This window comes from Macrobrachium nipponense, chromosome 17, assembly GCF_015104395.2.
Source record: "Macrobrachium nipponense isolate FS-2020 chromosome 17, ASM1510439v2, whole genome shotgun sequence".
Classification (NCBI taxonomy): Eukaryota; Metazoa; Arthropoda; class Malacostraca; order Decapoda; family Palaemonidae; genus Macrobrachium; species Macrobrachium nipponense.
In genome coordinates this window covers 86,053,290-86,075,789 of record NC_087210.1, presented here as the reverse complement: position 1 = coordinate 86,075,789, position 22,500 = coordinate 86,053,290, and the positions used below count along the sequence as shown (strand labels likewise).

The 22,500-nt window shown below is 39.5% G+C and overlaps 2 protein-coding genes across 5 annotated transcripts in view; one reads left to right on the top strand and one right to left on the bottom strand.

Moving 5' to 3' along the window:
* Positions 1-22,500, top strand: part of LOC135196422 (major facilitator superfamily domain-containing protein 8-like) — a 533,321-nt gene that overhangs the window by 57,065 nt on the left and 453,756 nt on the right. The window lies entirely within an intron of this gene.
* The window catches only part of LOC135196417 (NAD kinase-like), a 263,723-nt gene that overhangs the window by 11,279 nt on the left and 229,944 nt on the right, over positions 1-22,500 (bottom strand). Inside the window, exon 1 of one of the 4 annotated variants that reach the window (XM_064223222.1) lies at positions 17,186-19,029. The exons of the other annotated variants lie outside the window; for them this stretch is intronic. Within the exon in view, the coding sequence (XP_064079292.1) occupies positions 17,186-18,606 (1,421 nt within the window). The 5' untranslated portion in view covers positions 18,607-19,029. Of the gene's footprint in view, positions 1-17,185; positions 19,030-22,500 lie in introns of those variants that run through there. 4 annotated transcript variants of the gene reach the window in all.

Sequence of the window (22,500 nt, the reverse complement as noted above, 5' to 3'; positions counted from 1 at the left end):
TATTTAATGTAGGGTCTTGGATTGTCCTGAGAGGGAAAAATAAGGAAAAAAACGTGAATATAAAAAATGAATATCCTATTTAATGTAGGGCGTCGGATTGTCCTGAGAGAGAAAACTGAAAAAAATGACTATAAAAATCAATCTACTAATTAATGTAGGGTGTTGCACTATCCGGAGAGGGAAGAATAAAGAAAAACTCGCGAATACTGAAAATGAATAAATTAAAATATACTCCTCGTAGCAAGAGCCTTGATATGGAGAAACAAATCCACCGTTATGTATGAGTACAACTATGTTTAAAAATAAATCTTAAACAGAGCGCTTTCGGGAATCTATTCCATTCCCATTCCGTCTGAAAAGGGGAATCGAAGAGATTCCAGAAAGCTCTTTTTAGAGGCATATTTTCAAATTATTCAAATAAGTGAGAATTTCCACTGTAAACCGGACATCTGAACTTAGGGATCTGCTATCTCACTGTGAAACAGCAGTAAAATCATAAAATAAAATTACAGACTCAAGGTCAAAAAATGCAAATATCTTTGTCACATGTGTGCTTGTTGGCAATATGCCTTGAAAAGGCTGTCCGATATTATTCATTCACCCAAAGACCTTATCAACCAGTCTGTCTGCCTATTTATCACAAAAACAGCCACAGAACTTCATATATATATATATATATATATATATATATATATATATATATATATATATATATATATATATATATATATATATATATATATATATATATATATATATATATATATATATATATATATATATGGTAATGGGGTGGCGTGAACTGACATGTGACGTGAGATATGGAATTCTGGAAATTGAATTCCAGGATTTTCCATGAATACTTTTGTGCTGAAGTATATCCTCAGGCACCTATTTACTCTCGTGAGACTTGCAGATTTATAGGTGTTATTCATAGTGTGGATAGTGTTTCTTCTCTTATTATTATTATTATTATTATTATTATTATTATTATTATTATGAAACGACAGTAACTGTTGTTACAACTTTTTTATGAGGTGTTAGTAATCATCTTCTAAGATGGTTATGTTTTTTAGCTCAGTTTGTTTCTTAGCTCAATTAGTTACACAATGAGTGATATATTTTGAAGCTTAATTATATATATATATATATATATATATATATATATATATATATTATATATACATACAATTAAGCTTCAAAATATATCACTCGTTGTGTAACTAATCTAGCTAAGAAACAAACTGAGCTAAAAACATAACCATCTTAGAAGATGATTACTAACACCTCAAAAAGAAGTTGTAACAACAGTTACTGTCGTTTCATAATAATAATAATAATAATATGAAGACCCTGAAGGAGGAACATCACCGCCTGCGAGAAGAATGGGCGGAAATACGTGCTGAAGCTGTCCGCCCTGATCCTGATGACAATACCAGACACGACACCTCTGCAAGAGACCACTACACCAACCAAACGACCGGAGCGGAGGACCAGCGCGAGCCTCCCCAACCTACGAAGATATTAACGGCGCGCCTTGCCTACCTAAGCGAAGAAGACATGCGTAAAACGGGTTAGGGGCGTAACCCGTAAACTTGTTGCCCTCAACGGCGGTAAGCTACGCATTCAAGAAAAGACGCAGAGGTATATCAACCTCACTGCCTACCAGCCCACCCCTGAACAAAATGACATATTAAACCTCGGACTAAACTGCCACTTCATGTCAAAACCGAAGAAACACGAGAAACGCCTGGAGATTGAGATGCTCCTCGACTCGATTCAGCAGTTGGAAGCAAAGAAGATCCTGACAACGACGGACGCCCTTCAACCTCTTCTGCTAGCAGAGGCCCTACGGACAGGGGGTCATACTCGAGCGGTATTTACACCAAAGAGATGAAGGAGGCAGCCGCATCTGAAGAAGAAGGAAGACCATCACCGTAAGGCGTGCAGACAAGACAGCCGCGTTCGTGCTCATCAGCACCTCGGAATACTTCGAGAAACTCGACGCCATCTTGTCTGATGTCTCTAAGTTCGAGAGACTTACGAAGAACCCGACGGAAGACATCAAACGCGACGCCAACCGGGTCATCGCAGCCGTGAATGCCGCTGCGAAATGCCACACACCTCCCGCCCCATCCAAGGTGACTACAGCCTCGGCTACCTATACGGGAACGTGAAGACCCACAAGGAAGGCAACCCCCTACGCCCGATCATCACCCAAAACGCCCGCCCCGGACTTACGCTCTGGCCAAACGCCTTAATAAAATTCTGACCCCCTATATCCCCTCCAGGTACTGCCTCACCTCATCGGTGGAATTTTTGGAGAAGATCCGCGACTCCCCCGGTGCGGGAACCATGGCGTCCTTAGACGTTGAGTCCCTATTCACCAACGTCCCAGTCGACGAGACGATAGGGATCATCATGGAGCGGGTATATAGGAATCCCGATATGAGACCCCCTAACATCCCAGAAGACTCCTTACGAACCCTGCTGGATATCTGTACGAAGAGAGCCCCTTTCACCACCCACCGAGGACAGATGTACCGCCAAAAGGACGGCGTAGCGATGGGGTCCCCTTAGGAGTCCTCTTCGCTAACTTCTACATGGGAGAAGTGGAAGAAAGGGTCTTCTCGCAACACAGATGTCCCCGCACATATGGACGCTACATCGATGACATCTTCGTGCAAGCCGACTGCGAGGATGAGGTAGAAGCCCTTCGGCAGCAGTTCCTGCAGCACAGCGCACTCAACTTCACTGTCGAGTATAGCAGCAACGATCGGCTCCCCTTCCTTGACGTCCTTGTCACGAAGACGAATCAGAAGTTGGCGACTACAGTTTACACCAAAGCTACGAACCTCGGACTTTGTCTGAATGGTGATAGCGAGTGTCCTGCGCGGTTCAAGACCACCACCGTCAGGGCCTTCGTCAGGAGGGCCCTCTCGCACTGTTCGACGTGGCAGGACACACACCTCGAACTCGACCGAGCATCCCAGATGCTAATTAACAATGGGTACTCGAACAAACTCGTAAACCGAGAAACTCGAGCCGCCCTTGACAAGAGGTACATGACGGAGGAAGAGAGAAGGAACATTCCGCCCCCGGAGGATATCAAACTTTTCTATAAAGCCTTCATGCACCACCAATACAAGGAGGAAGAAGCAGCCTGAAGAAAATAATAGAGGAACACGTCCGCCCCATGGAGGAAGGAAAGAGAGTGTCCCTCATTATTTACTACAAGAATCGGCGTACGAAAGACCTCCTGATGAAGAACAACCCCTCCCCACCGGTAGGAGACCCCCTGAAGCAGTCCAACGTCGTCTACCGATACGTATGCCCCGCCCAAGGATGCCCTGGGATTTACATCGGCATGACGACGATGCGCCTGTCGAAGAGGATTTCCTGCCACGCCCAGGAGGGCGCCATTAGGCAGCACGCCCTTGTAGTACACCGCAGAAACATCACGAGAGACGACATCGTCAGGAATATTAAGATCATCGGGAGAGCACCTGACCCACGACGTCTGCGTCTCCTAGAAGCGCTGCTCATCCTCGAGAAAAGCCTCCCCTTAATACCACCCAAGAAGCGTTCCTGATACCGACGTGTATGAGGAGGACCAACACCCCCTCCCCCCTAACGAAAGTACCAGCGCGCATGAAACGAACACCGGACATGAGAATAATACCAGGGGTGACGTCACTCAGGTAGAAGCCAATCAAGAGGCTCCCGGTGATACCCCCCACCTGAGAAGGTCTGCAAGACTCGTTAACGCCCGCCGTATGATGAGTCACCTTCCCGGGAACCAATGAGAACCCGACCTGCCGGAGAGGTGCTCTGACCGTACTCAAGAGCTCGCAACACCACGATAAAAGGAGATGGACTCGCCACTGGAAATTCGTACGGGCTGCTCTGTGAGCAAGAACCCGTGCTGGCACAAGGCCAGCTTAATCTTAAACAACAACAACACTGGAATCATACGGGCTGCTCTGTGAGCAAGAGCCCGTGCTGGCACAAGGCCAGCTTAATCTTAAACAACAACAACACTGGAATTCAGTCCCTCAGCAGTTATCGCTTGATAATGTCCTGTCGATCAGGAGGAAACGTCGCGTTAGAGAGAGAGAGAGAGAGAGAGAGAGAGAGAGAGAGAGAGAGAGAGAATTGTATAAGCAATAATAAATCAAATGACTCAACCGAATTTTACCATGCCCTTTGGTGCGTTGCTCGCCAGTCTAAGCAACAACGAGAAAGCCGTCATCAGAAAGATAGAGAAGACTCTTTATAAGATTAATAGTGCTGAGGCAGCAATCATTTTTAACAAAACATGTCTACGAGAGGGTCACCTCCGAAATAATAATAATATAATAATAATAATAATAATAATAAAATAATAATAAAAAAATAATAATAATAAGAGAAAGAAAACCCAACCATCCACACTATGAATAACACCTATAAATCTGCAAGTCTCACGAGAGTAAATAGGTGCCTGAGGATAAACTTCAGCACAAAAGTATTCATGGAAAATCCTGGAATTCAATTTCCAGAATTCCTTCCCTCGCGTCACATGTCAGTTCACGCCACCCCGTACCCTTCTGACGTCACCACGCCTCTCCTACACTCCTACACGATGGATAGGACACGGTTCATGTTGCAATTATCTGCCATAGTGTCTGAGTCTAACTATATTATTATTATTATTATTAATATTATTATTATTATTACATGTGAAATTACACTTATAATACGTCTCCTTCTTGCTTCCTTATCCTTGACGAGGGATGCCCAAAACGACACACACATACATACATACATAGACATACACAGACACATATAACATTAAAAAGAATATAATCACGCACCCGTGCACGCACACAGTTTGTGTGTACATGTACCCTGTATATCACCACTAAGGACGGTTTTTTCAAAAAATACAAAGTGTATATATAATATATAAATATCAAAATATATATAAAAATATTATATTTGTATTAATATAATATTATTAATATATACATATTTATAACATATCTATAAAACATACGCACACACACACGGATATATATACTATATATATATATATATTATATATATATATATATATATATATATATTATATATATAATATATATATTATAAACTAGATGATGTGTACTGTGCTCGTAAGTATGTATGTATGAATGTCTTGTTTCCCTAAAACATTTCGTACATTTTATCAGTAATACGCGGGCACTATCTACAAAGAGAGATGCATAGCCAACAAAGGTGGGTCGTGCCCGTTACCCCCCCCCCCCCAAAAAAAAAAAAAAAAAAAAAAAAGCAGCTATACGGTGTTATGCAACGCAGAGGTTACGTAATTTGAATTGATCAGGTCATAAAGACGTATACAAGAATCGAGTAAACGAAGGAAGACCTAGAATATAAAACATGAAAATCTATGATAAAGTGGAGATTATTAATAGGTAGCATGACAGATAAGGGGACTTTGGGTGTCCCCCAAGGAAGGGTCCTCGGGCCACGAAAGTTTCGCAAGTAGATAAACACTTAGAAAATTAAAGAAAAGTAAATGATACACCGTAACTCACAATTTACAAAAATCTACAATACATGGTCTGTAAATATTTGTCAACGCATTATCGATACGGTCTGCAACAAAAAATACATTAATGAAATTTGCGTCTGAAGATAAACGAACTGAAACACAGTAAAACAATTCAGGAGACGCTGAAAGGAATCTTGGGATGATCTAAGCTGAAAGTACACTACCTAATACTGTAGCCTAGGTAGCTCCCAAGGTCACAAGAGCTACAAAGTTAATGAGATGTAAACAAACGTTGCCCCAAAAGGCTTCATTGATTTATTGATGAAATTATATATTCAGTAGTCGCTGAATTATACGCGTGCTATAGTGTATACACCTATCATATGAAGTTTGTTGTGAAAGGAACGAGATATATTATATATATATATATAATATCTTATATATATATATATATATATATACAATATATATATACATATATATATATATATGTATATATATATAGATATATTATATATATATGTATATGAGATTTGTTAGTACTATATATATATATATATAGATATATATATATATATATATATATATATATATATATATATACATGTCCGTGTGTGTGTGTTATAAAATATATTATAAAATATGTGTATATAAATGTAGTGTATGCATCTATATATATATATATATATATATATATATATATATATATATATATATATATATATATATATATGAGATTTAGTACTGCAAGACGTGTTCACACGGGGCAGAGAATTACTAAAATTACTAAACACATACCAGCAATTAACAATTAGTTGTCTGGTACTATGTATAGACACCCGTTACCATAGCAACGGAGGCGTGATCTATGAAAGAAGAGGACCATGGGTGGATGAGGAGGTTTCTTTTGTTTATCATTCCGAAATCACATGAATTTCTCTTCATTTGTTTATTTATTTATTTACTTATTTTCTTTGCTGTGTAACTTATCTATATACTATTCCTTAGAAGTAGTTATAATCTTCGAGGGGAGATTGAAATTTATAAGAAATTTGCAATTTAATCAAAATTATGATTTTGCTCATTTTTTTCCCTACACGAAAATGTTGACAATAAAAGTCATTTATAAAAAAAAAAAATGTCAAAACATCAAGGTGGTTGGATTTATAATGTACTCATGTATGCCTGTTTTTTTCTGTATGGTCGCAACATCTTAAAATAATAATAAGACGTTATTGCAAGATCTCTCTAAACGAAAAAGTGATCCAGGATAATTATGAGACAGAGAAAAGTCGATCCGATATTGCAACAAATCCGGGTACGGAACCAGGATTTTCTCTCTCTCTCTCTCTCTCTCTCTCTCTCTCTCTCTCTCTCTCTCTCTCTCTCTCTCTCTCTCAAAAGCGGTGGTTTTCCCACGGTTCAACTGTAAAAATTAGGATATGACTATGATCGTATTTTTTTTCTGGAGCAAACTCCTTTCGGGACACAACACACACACACACACACATATATGTATATAATATATATATATATATATATATATACATGAGAGATCGAGAGACTATAATATACTCAACGGCTTCCAGACGATCATTCTTTTTACAATAACTAATATATTGCATCATGGGAAGCTCAAGTTTTTTTCATATATTTCTTCCTACTTGAATATATCATGAGAAAACGAAATGCATTAAGCTCCCAAATAATGCCTTGGGCGATACCTCAACTATAAAATAAATCAAGGACACCAATTTTAAAAGATTTTTAAAACTGAAAGATGCATAGTATATATGTATTTTACAGAGTAAAAGGATTTGGTGTTATAATTCTAAGGTGTGTATATGTTAATGCATTAAGAGAGTTTCCCTAAAGGCCGAAGCTACGTACTAATCCATTAACACATACATAAAAAACTATAATAACAAACCCATTTACTTAGAAAAAAACTTGAGCTTTACCATAAGTGCAATGATATATTATAGTGAAATTATCGGACGCAATATTGTTAGTATGGATGTCGTCGAGTATCTTATAGTCTCTCTATCTCTCGTATAAGCTCAAAGGAATCTAGATGGCCATTGTTTGTAATAATAAAAATAAAAATAATAATAATAATAATAATAAAATCTGAGTGAATCTTATTTGCTTGTCTGCCCCGGGCGGGGGTTGGGGAAGGTAGGGGGATAGGGCGGGTAGGGGAGACACGACACACCCATCTTCCTCCTCCAAACCTGTTTGTCCACCCCGGGGTGGGGTTGGGGTAGGTAAGGGATCCGGAGGGGTAATAAGGGAAGACATGATGGGCGCGCCGGGTCCAGGGCAGTGTAGCATGCGCAATAATAATAATAATAATAATAATAATAATAATAATAATAATAATAATAATAATATCAGTATTATCAACAGTTTAAACGCGTAGGCGGAAACCTTGTTAACTAACATTACGATTACCCTTTAAAGTAACGAACAAAGGACAATACTCTGAAAACTGCCTGACTCACGAAGGAGACCTGTTAAATATCTAGCGGAAGGTCACGAAAAATTCTTTAATACCAGAGGTCCTTTATCCCCCCCCCCTTCCCCCCCCCCCACCTCTGGACTCTGGAACAGCCTCCCTGAGGATGCTGTGCAACCGGAACTTCCAAAGTTCAAGCGAAGATACAGTTCTCTTTGTATCTTAATCATTTAATTCATTGTTGTCTATAATCTCTTCTTTCTGTATCTACAGTTCTCTTTGTATCTTAATCATTTACTTACATGATTATCTATTTATTTATTCATCTGTTAATTCATTGTTGTCTTTTATTATAACTGTATCTCCTGTTACCTTCTGTTACTTCTTTCAAATGAAGGCCACATTCTTTGGAATTTTGAATTACAAGTCAATGGCCCCTATGGTGGGGTTGTTTCATTTGAATATGGTTAATTTCTGAACTAATAATAATAATAATAATAATAATAATAATTACACGCGAGAATGTATCTGGGAGGGGAAGATCCAATTACTACTACTATCACTGTTAATTATACCCTGGGAGGAACCACGAGGTGCCCACAAGAAACCACAAGGAAATATGCCATGCCCCGAAAAAGGGACAGGCCAGTGGTTTCCAAGATCCCACAGCTAGTCGGCTTCTAGAGGGGAAAAAAAAATGCCCAATCGTGGCCAGTGGGTTTGTCCCGTAGTTTATCTCCCCTGGGTCATTATGTTTTCAAATATCTATTATATACTTTTTTTCCAGAAGATCTGGAGACATGGGAGTTAATCCTCTGATGAAAAACTCTAGATTGCAAAGCCTTGCACCATTCAGGAGTGTTATTGTACTTTTGAATTAATAATAATAAATAATAATAATAATATAATAATAATAATAATAATAATAATAATTTATTTATTATTATTATTATTATTTCTACTAGAAGATCTATGGACACACTGAAAAATCACCAATATCCAAAAATTATCATTATTGAAAATTATTATTTACAAATTTACCAGACATGCTAATAATGAATTACTACTATTATATTATTATTAATATACGCAAGTGCAAAAAAAAGATGAATAAATAAATTTAATAAATGTTGGAATAAATTCGCATATTCATAAAAAAAAAAAAAAATCAGGGTTGGAGACGAGGATGTGGGTGTGGGTGGGTGGGGGGGGGGGGGGGGTTGTTCTAAAACCAAGGGACATTAAATGAAAACATCAAAAATATTAAAATCCCACGACTTCCTCTTCGCGAAGGTTTAGGCTTGACGTAAATTGAGCAAGTGATTTAAAAAATTGACAATATCTTCAAATGTACTTCTGCACAGAAAACGGATTTATCTTCACTTAAAAAAAAAGAATAAAAAAGCACGATTGAAGTATTTTTCTAACCGCCCCTCCCACCCAACCCCCCTTTTATTTGCCTGCCTCCATTCCTACACCACAAGGAGAAAAATAAAAACTTTTAGAATGAAGGAAGTTAAGTAGTTTTTTTTAATGGCAGATAATGAGAGGCCAGCTTTTCTGCTACGGCCATACTTTTTTTTGAAAATTTTTTTGAACGAGGGCGAGAAATATAAATAGCCATTAAGTAACCACTATAAACGCGTTGTCTCTCTCTCTCTTCCATATAACCTATAACACACACACACACACACACACACACACACACACACACACACACACACACACACATATATATATATATATATATATATATATATATATATATATATATATATGTGTGTGTGTGTGTGTGTGTGCGTGTGTGTGTGTGTGTGTGTTTGTGTATAAAAGGGGACATCCCTCTACCAACAAGAGTTTATTTCCTGCGATTTCCAATTAAACCAAAGGTGCCTTGCTACAGGAAATCACACAGACAGACAGAGAGAGAGAGAGAGAGAGAGAGAGAGAGAGAGAGAGAGAGAGAGAGAGAGAGAGAGAGAGTCTCAGAGGCATAGCGGCTACCTTTGTCCCAAACATTACTAACTAAGACCTTTATTGTCCAAGCGATATCATAAGAAGTCCGTTGTAACCAGTGCCATCGCATATTCAACAGGTTCACGGAGAGAGAAAGAGAGAGAGAGAGACTTCGGGTCATTCGAAGAATCGTAAAGAAGAAGATGAGCAAACGGGGAGGGAGGAGCAACTCAATTGGCTCCAAGTCGCTCACGAATAAACCTCTTAATGGTTTTTCTCGTAAATTCGCCCACCTCTTCCTCCCACGACCATTCCAGGAACCACCACGTTCCAGAGAGAGAGAGAGAGAGAGAGAGAGAGAGAGAGAGAGAGAGAGATGACGCAATGCCTATATATATACGAGTATGGTTATCCTCATTCCCCTAAGAGACGGAAGTGGGGGGAGGGTCAAGAGGGAACGACCTGTTGTTTTTTGCCATACGAGGATTTTATTCTTCTTTGTTTCTTCCAATGCTGAGAGTCAAAGTCGTTCAAAGTCGTCCTAAAGTAAAGTCGTCCAAGAGTCAAGGTTTCAGTCGTCCAGGCAAAACTCAACTCGTTCACAAGTCAAGTCGTCTCTAAAAGTCAGGCGTTCAAGTCATTTGAATGTTATATAGTCTTTATGTAATTCAAGTCGTCCAGAAATTAAGTCGTCCTATAAATTACATTAATGATTAGTCCTTAATCCCTCACGAAAAACAAGGCATTAAAGAGCAAAACTAATTACAATACGTATGATACATGATGTCGAGTTATCCACAAGTCAAGTCGTTTAATATTCTACACCAAAAAAAACAATCCGAATAAAATCACAAACAACAATATTAATAAAACTGAAATGAAAAGGATACAATGCACGAGACGAAAGAATGAAAATAAAAGGCTTATCTCAAAACCATTATCAACGACTCAACTGGAAATTTAGCAAACGGATATACAACAGGATACAATTCGTGTTTACATCTTAAATCTTTTTGGACACACACACACACACACACACACACACACACATATATATATATATTCGTTACACAAGGATGGAGCAACAGAAATTAAAGTACCTGAATTGAAGGACGTGTCCTACTTATCTATGACCTCGAATACTCTCTCCTCTCTCTCTCTCTCTCTTCTCTACTCTCTCTCTCTCCTTCTCTTCCCTCTCTCTCTCTCATTCTCTCTCTCTCCTTTCTTCTCTTCTTTTTGTTAGCAAATCAAAGGGAATTTGAGGCAGTCTCAAATTAGTGGATTCGAATAATTAAAAATAAAGATATACATTTCACACAAATGTAGTATCTTTCTAAAGAAAGATGCATACGGTAAGATTAAGTAATTCACAACATTACTGTACAATACTGCTTTGAATAAATAATAATAATAATAATAAGAATAATAATAACTAATAATAACTAATAATAATAATAATAATAATAATAATCTAATAAAGTAATCAAGTAATAATATAAAATTTATGAAGTGAATGCAATAAAAGATGCGACTTGTAACAAAATTCAAATTAAGGTGTTGACCATGATGGGTTATTCATACGGAGGCAGTGTGTATGTGTGGAGGGGGAGGGGGGGGGGGAGGGGGGAGAGGAGGGAGGTGTTAGAGGACACGGAACCTTGGCCAACGCAAGCTTACAATATCTTTTTCAGATAAACAAACCAGCCAACCGTTACGCGCGACTCCCACGAAAACATTATATCAAAATAGTCGGGAAACCCAACAACAACAACAAAGCCAGGTTTGGGGCATTGCCGTCATACCTTTTCTGCCCGACGTGTGTCACGAAAAAAAAAGAAAAACAAAACAATAAAAAATCTACGTTCCTTTGGCTGCGACTGTTCGCCCGTGTGATGCCGTGACGTCACTAAGCAGTTCTGAACTAAGTTGGATGCTGAAAGATAACGATGATGATATTGGAGATTTTTAGGACAGTGGTTAAATAAGGCGATGACGCTCTTGATGCTTGCTAGGAACTAAGAATGGTGCAATACGGAAATGATTAGCATGGCAGGTTGTTACAAAATGAACGTAACCTGGTGCAAGTACCTACAGATGCCATAGCTATTATTATAATTATTACTGGCAATTTACCAATCCTTACTAAAAGCATATTCATCTGCTGCTTCATGTAAGTGACTCGCTAGTGTTTTTTAACTATTATGTCATTGATGTTTACTCTATAGTATTCTTTTCCAAATGATACGTCATATGTATACAGAAATTATGTATGATAAATTTATAAAGTAACTAAGTTTACGGGCATAACTAGCACCGTTTCACGGAGGGGGGGAGGGGGGATGAAACCTCATTATAAACCATCTTAGGGGTCTCCACTATAACCCTGCCAAGTTTCATGCCCATCGGACCAGCCGTTTGGCCGATTGAATAATAGACGTATATACGGACAGATATAACGCCCATTATAGTATAGTAAGATTATTAGAGAAACATCACTATTTCAACTGTCAATTCGTCACTATGCACAATTCACTGCTAGTCCCCTCACTATACAAGTTGAAGAGGAGAGAAGCATATTGGAATGTCTGGCCGGTTCAGAAACACTCTATCTTCAAGTAACTCACTTCAGGCCCGAACAGTCAAGAGCTCCGACAAAATATAAGTTCATATTTCCACACGAATACCAACATTTACGAAGCGCGAACGTTGTGGGTCGTTTAATCTGCGACTGATAAAAATATGACAGAAATGACTATTTACCTCGCCAAGGTCCCATCGTGGTTAGATGACTCACAGTTCTATTTGAACTCTATTTTCTTTTTATCTGATCAGCTGATAGGTCGGATATGCTTTTGTCTTATCAGTCATTACAAAGATAAAAACGTACGACAAACTCACCAGGAACTCGTTGGAAACCGCTCGAACTTCATCTTGAAACGACGACCAAACAACTACGGTGACCGAGACCAATACTGATGAAAAAGTTTCAGAAAAACGACTTTTGGCAGACTATTCGTCGTCGTCTACGCCGAGTCTGCTTGACACGGAAATCTCACTTGAGTTCAGCAGAATCGATTTAAATGGATTCTTTTTTTTTCTTTTTTTCCCGTGTTGTTCAACACTCGATCATAATTTCCACTCGGGACAACGCTTCGCAAAACAACGCTTTGCTCTGTCACAATCAATCTTCAAAACTACAGAAGTCAATGCCATTTTGGTTTACAAAACCATGAGACAACTATCGATCACATAGACTCTTGAAGAATGCTCTTTCGAAAAAAAAAAAGGGTTCAAATCAACTTAAAAGTCTGTCACTCAATATTGGGGGCAGTATTCAAATGATGCAAGCAGTGAACGTTGCCTCCAATCAGCTTCAAGACAGTTACTGAAGATGCTATTAGTAAACACTATTGCACACTCACTGAAAACCGTCGACAGTTACCGAAAGTTACAGCCAGTCATTATCAGTATCAACGAGCCGCTGAGAACTGCACCAAATGACTGAATATTTCAGCCAGTCTAGGAGCGATACAGTCAATCGCCGAGAATAACTTATAACCATCCAAGTCAACTGAATATACTGCAGCAAGTCAAGCAGACCTAGTACTACAATCAGTCATTGAAAGCTGCAAAAGACTGACTTAAGACAAGACTGTCACCTCCGGGCGGAATCAGTCACCTGTAGTGTCATGACTGGAGTAGACTACTGAAAGGGCTCAAGAGTGTTCGATCGCACTCAACGAAAACATTATGGTGATGAGGTCTCTCTCGCGAGAAGCTGCTGTTGCGGGTTACACTTGAGCGCGCCGGGGAGGTTGAGAGACACTTCTCCACCAGAACGTTACTCACCATCCACTGACGAGAGAGACACACACACACACGCACGCGAGGTTAGAGTGTGTGTTTGTGTGTGTGAGAGAGAGAGAAAGAGAGGGAGGGAAAGAGCTATAAGAGTTACTCCACCTGCAGGTGGTTGAGTTCGTTTGCGGATACACGCGACGATTCTGGCGGTTACGGCCTCAGCAATCTTCCTCCCACTCCCTCCCCCTCCTCCCCCACCTCCTCACGTCGCCGGGAATCCCCCTACGAGTCTGGCTTCCCCACGCGCACGCACACACAAACACAGACTGTACAACCAACTCGTCCCTTCTCCTCGAGCCATCTTCAAGTGCATTTAATTCAAACCCAACAATGACAAAGAAAAGCAAAAACCGTCAGACAGACAAACAAAGAGAGAGAAAGAGAGAGAGATAGATGAAAAAAGTGTCTTGACACGAAAAATGTCATCTATATACCCACAGGTCACTCCACTCATCCACAAATCAGCGATAAACGATTAAGTGCCACACAAACAGAACAGCGATTACGTGCTAAGCAAGAGTCAAGTCAGGACGCGCAATCCCGCAACTTGTGATATAACCGTTATTCTTCACATATCACTCCGTTGTTCCCAGTGTCAATCGCCACTTATTCGCACTTCCTACCTCTTTATTTGTTTGTCTTCGTTTAGCAAAGCGATTTTTTCCCCTTCTGCGAAACCTCCTCTGACACTGATCAATCTTTGATTGAATCCTGTCGAGGTGGGAATGCAAACGGCAACCAGAAAACCAGAAATATTTCGGGTGATTATTAAGGATGGAGAGAAATTTATTCACTTCGGGCATTAAGACGATACCCGTAGGTATTTGAGAGAGAGAGAGAGAGAGAGAGAGGGGGGGAGAGAGAGAGGAGAGAGAGAGAGAGAGAGAGAGAGACTTTAACAAGGTTGAGGTCACCAGAAAGTTACTTTGATAAAACTACGAGGCTGACTGCCATCTCCATGAAGAAAATACTATATATATATATACTATATATATATAATATTATATATATATATATAATATATATATATATATATATATATATAATAGAAATAGATAGATAGATAGATATATAGATAGATAGTATAGAATAGATAGTAGATAGATAAGATATTTTAGATTTTTGCATTTGTGCTTCTAAAAAAAGGCAACTCCTCAGGTAAGATAACTGCCACAATAACATTAATCCTTTGAACTGCTAAAATTCAAGGAGGAACATGGCTATTCCCCCACACACAAAAATAAATAAATAAAAATAATAATAAATGAATAAAAATCTGCCTCTCCGACCCTCCCAAAAGGACTCAGCAGTGCAGCTCTCAATTCTAGTAAAAGATGTGCCTATAAACAAAGCTTACAAATGTACGATGAATAAAGTAAGGTTATATTTGAATAGGCATGTGCGTACCTAAATGAATGCGCGCTTGGCGACCTTTCTACTTACGCGAGCAAAAAAAAGGAGAGAGAGAGAGAGGTGCGCCAAACACCTTTGTTTAGGGGGCAGAACGGGATGCGTCGGAGGTCAGGGGTCAGTTAGGGGTCAGCCAGGGGACAAGGGTCAACTTACCAAAGACGACCTCCCCTCTCCAACCCCAAAATAAATAATGACTGTAAAAGGGTACGCTTAAAGAATCCTGTGGCTGTGGAGTTTAGTTACGCAGTCTATGTATGTATGCATACTATGTATGCTTGTATGTAATGTGTACACTCCATACAATATGGAACGATATGCATGTAATACGTACACTCCAAATGTGTGTGTACTGTGAATCAACATAAAATCTCTAGTTTTGTAAAACAAACACTTATTTTTCTCCAAAAATCCCAGAAAGCAACGGAAACGCTCAACTATCGAAACTTGTCAGGAAGCCTCTGTCGTCTTTTTTCTCTTCTTCTTCAGTCCTCTGTATTCTCCTATTACTACTTCTGACTTTTGTCTTCTCCTACCACTTCTTCTATCTTCTTCTCCTCCTTTTCTTCTTCTTTTGTGCTAAACGAGATACAACGTCTTACGATCTCTCAACGGTGCTATGGAAAGTCCGCATACCTGATCTGTGTCCGAAGATATTGGCTGACATTACGAAGAAACTTCCGTTTTCTTGGGGACAACTCTAGAATACTTTCTAGAAGAAGAAGGCAAGGAAGATATGTTTGAGATGAGTGATGCTTGAGAACCCATGTCCATGGGAGACTACCCTGTTCAGCCCTTTTAGATCATAACTTGAGATAAGGAGGGCACGAATGAATTAGTAAATAAAATAAAAATAAAAAATAAAATAAAAATAAAAAATCTAATGAATTTGTATGTTCTTTAATAGTAATAATGAATGTTGATGACACAACCATACTTCGAAAAAGGATGATTTCGCCAAATTTGGTTTGCAGGTCCCTTAAACCAAACGATCAAGAGGTGGGGGGGGGGGGGGGGGGGGGCGGCATCTCATTCTTTGCTCATGAATATGCAATCAATGTTGACAAACAAATTACTGCCATACTTGAACTAACATTAATACTAATGACGTTGATAACAAATAAAACAGGAAAATGATAAAATCTTCAGCACAACCACTGACCTCATTCCTTTTCCAATAAACAGTAAACTTTAAAAAAGCACACACACAAACACATACGCTTTTTGGAGGGGGGTGGGGGTGGGGGGAAGGAAGGTTAAGGTTCAGAGTTTTTAACCTTTCGGTTTCCAGGAGTTCCTTTGGGATGCAGTTGCTACCTTAAACCCTCTTCATCAGGCCGACTGCGACCCAATGCAGTCGACAAGCCACCTGGTACATAATTTCTTTCTTAGGTCAACGGAGGAACTACTGATCATTCAGGAGTCTTTTTACCCCTCAGGAGGATTACAGAATCTAGTGAGAGGTCACTTACCTTTCCGTTTTTCTATCTACAATTTTACCCTTAAACTTTGCCTGGCAGGAAGTGTCCTCAAAGACCTTCTGATTGACTTAAAATGTTACAGTATAAAGCAATCATTAAAGTAATTTGAATTGAAATATCAAAACACTTAAGACTGGGAACAAAAGAGCTTTTATGTATGAACGAAGCAGTAATAATATTTTTTTTAGACATGCTTTGAATGCAAAAAAAAAAAAAATAAATAAATACAAAATACAAATTTACATTCTTACATAACCCAAACCTGGTTTTCATATTTACTCAAATATTTATTTCAGTGAAAAAGAAATGACAAATTCTAAGCAAATGAAATGGGACATTGTAACTAGTTGATCCTTCATAAACACCAGTAATATGTTTGCAAACAATAAGGAGAATACTAATATCAAGGAAATTAAATTTCATTTTCAATTTAGCTGCTGAACTCTTTTGGATAAGAGAGGCGCTTCTAACTCGACTTACCTCAAAAAATCTAGAGTGTTGGGATCCTTTCGAAGCAGCAGCTTCAATAATTTGGGGGGCGGCTCGCCCACATGGAAATGCTGGTGGTCTTGGGGGTTATTATTAAGGAAATCCTCCGTAAAATACTCCTTGATGTATAAGGGAAGACCAAAGAAACCATTTCCCCCCTTGGCGGAGAATTCACCGAAGCCTCTTACGGCGTCGCAAGGCGGGGCGCTCCGGGGAGGGTCCTCGTTGCTTACTTCATTTCGTCGGAAGGCATATTCCAAGCATACGATGTTATCATCGTCAGCGGGGTGGTCTCCCTTTAAGCGTAATGTTTTCCTACTGTGTCTCGTGCGGTCGCACGAAGGGGAATGAATAATACCTGGGCGATTTCCCACGAGTTCTCTTCCCAGAGTGGTCAAGTCGGCCGCCTTTGGCGAGGGGGCACAGACGGAAGTGGGGCCGACCTCTTTCCCTGCACACCTTCCTTTCTCTTTTCTGCCGTGACGGTTTTCCTTTTCAGAATCCACGACACCACTGTTGTCTCTCTGGTTAAGGGAATTCGCTACATCACACTGACTGCGCAACGAACGACCATAATGATTGGCGCCACAAGGCGGCGCTGATGCGAGTCTGTTCAAGGACCCGAGAACAGTCAATTCATCAGTGGGACCGATATCATTACCAATGTCTTCGCAATCACTGTCCTTGGTCTCCCCGTGCCTGCCATTTTTACACGAGTCTCCCCTGTACGCGAAAGCGGACGAACAAGCACAGGGCCTCTTCATTTCAGCGACTTGGGTATGGAGGCAGTTTCCTAAGTTTTCTACATCTGAAATGATAGGACTGACGGTGCCAACTTCGCAGAGACTTAACCGATGGCTCCTGGAACAATTCCGCCCCAGAGCTGTTCTGCTGACGGCGACATGATTACCCCAATCTCGCAATCCACCCTCTACCTCCACCATGTCATTCCATCCCTCCCTCGTGCGCGGACAATTATTCACTCGCTCTTCGATCGCTCGAGGGCCCGGTGCTGCTCCTTCTGCCAGGGTCCTGCAGGATATGACGGAGATCGATCCATTTGACGATTGGCCGACGACGGCAACCTCGTTTGGGCACGAGATGCATTTGTGGGGCGGCCGGCGATGAGAACTGGGCTTCGCGTAACAAAATTCGCTGAGCCAGGCGTTGTTGTTCTCCATGGACGTGGGGCGTTTCTTCCCACATACTGAAGGAGGCGTCATCCCAACGGGAGCGATCCTCCTGCCATGGTCAAGGAATACGGGGCGATGCGGCGATTGGTGTGGTCCTCCTCTGCCTGGCGCGGGGCGAGGGTATGTCATCGTCTGGGCAGGCATGGGTGAGGATAACGTCCAGTTCTCGCAGTTGACAGCTTGGGAGGCGCTTCTGCTACAATAACCACCCATTCGCATGGCCCATTCGGGGAGTCTCAGTCACAATTAAACACAAAATATCCGTCTAAGCTGGGGGGCCGTTTTTAAAGAACATTTCACTACTAAGACCTCAACTACCAAATCCGAGTTTCTAAACGTCCACTACCAATTATGTCAACAAGAAGACTTACAAAACACAATAATCCCATTTCCCATTCAGTTCAAATGTCAAGCCTTCATCAGTCAGCATTATTCAAACACTGCTACTTCGATCCAGTCCGCCGATATCTAAAAGCTATTAAGTGCAAACGCCGGCGATACTCAAACTGAGATCTAGCCTCCATCACTCCACTTGCACTAGTGCCCCTGCGTTTTCTGTTGAGCTCTGTACTAAGGGCAGAGGTGGTAATGGTTTCCAAGAAGTGGCAGTGTTGGAAGTCTGTAATGCGATTTGTTTTTCATTATTCAATCAACTCGAGGAGGAAGTCGATGGGGATCCTGACGATGGTATCAGGAAGAAAACGAACGCGCCATGAAAACAGGGCCATCAAACAGAAACTGAACCGTTTTCAGGGCACAGCAATACACTGATGAACGTTGCCCGTGTTCTTAAAACACGGTCATGCAGTGATGTAAAGATTACAATAGTATGCAAAGAACTCTTAAAGTATATACGAATCAAATCATCATGTGTGAAAGCATGGTATATAAAACTTTTTAATAATGCTCAATTTTGAGCAGTTGCTTATTTAAGTAAAACATTATGAGAAACGCAATCATTCGAAACACTTTTAAACAGAGTATATCATTACGAGGATGAAACTGATGTTACAATCTGCAGTTCATCTTCCTTCCAAGTGATCACAGATGAAATTTTCTTAAAAAGTACCAAAAGCTAATCGTAAATTCAAGTAAAACACTCATAAAATACAATCTGCCCATTACGGTATAATCAGTTCCAGAATTCCTTATCTATATACATGAAGAATTTTTCTATTTCTGAGGAAAAATTTTGACGTCGCTAAAATGTAAGTCGCTAAGTCATACACAACGAGAGAGAGAGAGAGAGGAGAGAGAGAGAGAGAGAATTAAAAAAGCAACGAAACAAGACAAACCCACTGACTTCAATTGACAATTTAAGAATTTTTCTTTTTTCAACCCAATCCAACAAAGCTACTTTGTCAACTGACAAAAATAGCTCCTTTTGCAACGACCGACACACCAAGCTACCCAGCTACGCCAGTCAGCTCGCAAGAATAGTGCAGCTCGACATCATTAATGTAAAATCCATACTTTATCACCAAAATCTCCTCCTCCTCCTCCTCCTTCCTAAATCAACCTACTGCACAAAACACTATTTGGGTCTTTCCTAGATAGTCTTCTTCTTCTTCTTCTTTCCTACCTCCTACACTAAGGGGTCGGTTGCCTAATGTGCCTTCTTCTATCAGAGGCATTATCAGCCTTGGTTTATTGTTTGGCGAAGAGGGTTCTCACGACTGCATGTACTTACTGCCACCAAGCACACGTATTGACAGTGGGCCTATAGCCTTTTACTCAAAAGTACGACAGCAAGGCAGCAGTTTCCACAGTGATAGGCGGTGGGCCTAGACTTTTACTAAAATGACAGACTGCAAGGCCGCAGCTTTCCTTTTAATCGCCTTTTACGACACGCAGGAACTACGGTGGTAGAATTCTTACGCCGCCTACCACAGGGTAATGGATCTTTCCTATACCGTGACCCCTAAAGGTTTTCGGGGGTCGTTATCTGGGACGACTAATATTTCTTGGGGGTTATCATCTTTATACTTACAGTCTTTCCCTTATGTTTTTACGGTGATCATCAACGGGCTTGTACTAAACACGCCGCAAAGGTATAGCTCCTCGTTAGGCGGGTGGGTTACGTTCTCGCCTACTGTTTGATAGTCCGAGTTCGCTTCCCCGCTCTGCCAGCGCAAAACCAGAAGGATTTATTTCTGGTAATTAGAAATTCATTTCTCGATATTATGTGGTTCGGATCCACAATATGCTGTAGGTCCCGTTAATAGGTAACCAATTGGTTCCTAGCCACGTAAAAATATCTAATCCTTCGGGCCAGCCATAGGAGCGCTGTAAATCAGCTCAGTGGTCTAGCTAAAGATATACTTAATGCCGCAAAGGTGGATACAATACATCCCGGGTTAGATCCCTTGGGAGTCACTGTCTAGGAGAGATCCCACTATTTTAACACATAAACGATATAAAAAGTTAAATTAAGTTTGTATTTTATTCACACTTTGTATCTGTAGTTTCCTGCCACTGAAGAGACGGTTATAAAAGCCCAACTACAGCTTGCAAAGAGTACATTACTATGCAATGAATGCACGCACACACACACACACAAACACACACACACATATATATATATAATATATTATATATATTATATATATATATATGAACTAAATAGAAAAAGAATTAAACTGTCGTGCAAGAAAAAAATAACTTAAAATAAAAGAAAACGAGCGACAAAAACATCCACACACACACAAAAAAAAAAAAAAAAAAAAAAAAAAAAAAAAAAAAAAAGAAAAAGCACCGGACCATGAGGTGAGTGACGTAGTGTGAGCGCTTACTTATTCTGGCAGTGTCATTGGGGCTTGGTCGTGTGTCAGATATATAGAGCTATTGTTGAATGCGTTCTCCAGTAGTGACAATGCCACTAGCCTTTCCCCTCCCATGGCTACACCTCCTCCCAACTCCCCCACCCCCAACCTTCAAAAACTTCCCCTAGTCCCCAAAAACTTCCCAATTCCCAAGCAAGGTTCTTTTTCGGACATCAGTCGCAAATGAACCGATCAATTAATTAGCGCTCATGTTTCACAAGACGAGAGGCTTTGGCTTACTTTTTTTTTTTTTTTTTTTACATTGGTTTTCAATTTGTTAATAGGTCAGATCAGAGAATTCCTTTCGTTCTATTTATGCACATGCACGTAACAGTCTCTGCCCGGTGGTTCGAATCCACGAGATGACGAAATTATTATAAACTGAAAAATTCCCCTTCGGTTAACATATATGATATATTGAATCCGAAGTAGAGCGAATTGGATATTAAAGGAGAATTGTAGTTTTTTTAACGCGTATGTAATATATATATATATATATATATATATATATATATATATATATATATATATATACTAAATATATATATATATATATAAATAGTATATATATATATATATATATATATATATATATATATATATAATATATATATATATACGTATATATATATATATATATATAATATATATATGTATATATAGTATATATATATTATATATATATATATATATATTATATATTATATGTATATATATATCTATATATATATATATAATATAATATATATATATATATATGTATGTATGTATATATACACACACACTCACAGGCAAGCAAGCGCAAACACACATATAATGTATATATGCATACGTCTACTTATACACAACACTACGGTTTACTGATGAGCCAAAAACTTCAAAACATACTGAAAGGCTTTTTCCTCTAGAAATGTAACATAATGCACTGTACATACATAAACGGAACATTTCCATACCACTTCCATAAGATACTCATTGCTCAAAAAGAAAAATACACACACACACACACGAAAATAAAGTGAACGCAGAAAAAAAAAAAAAACAGTTTCCTACTGTTGTACGAAAGTCCTCACCAATTCTCTCATCCTTTTTCCGAGTGGCCACTGAAACCCAGACTTTTTTGACAGCAGCAAAAAAACAAAAAAAACAAAAAAAAAAAACAACAGGTCTGGAAATTTTATTCGGAGCGAACAAAACGAGATTCCGGAAATACGAGGAACACCTTTAGGTTAAATCCCCGTCTTAGGAGATCTTCACAAACCCGCCTGACTCACTTTCGTTGTTCTTCGTG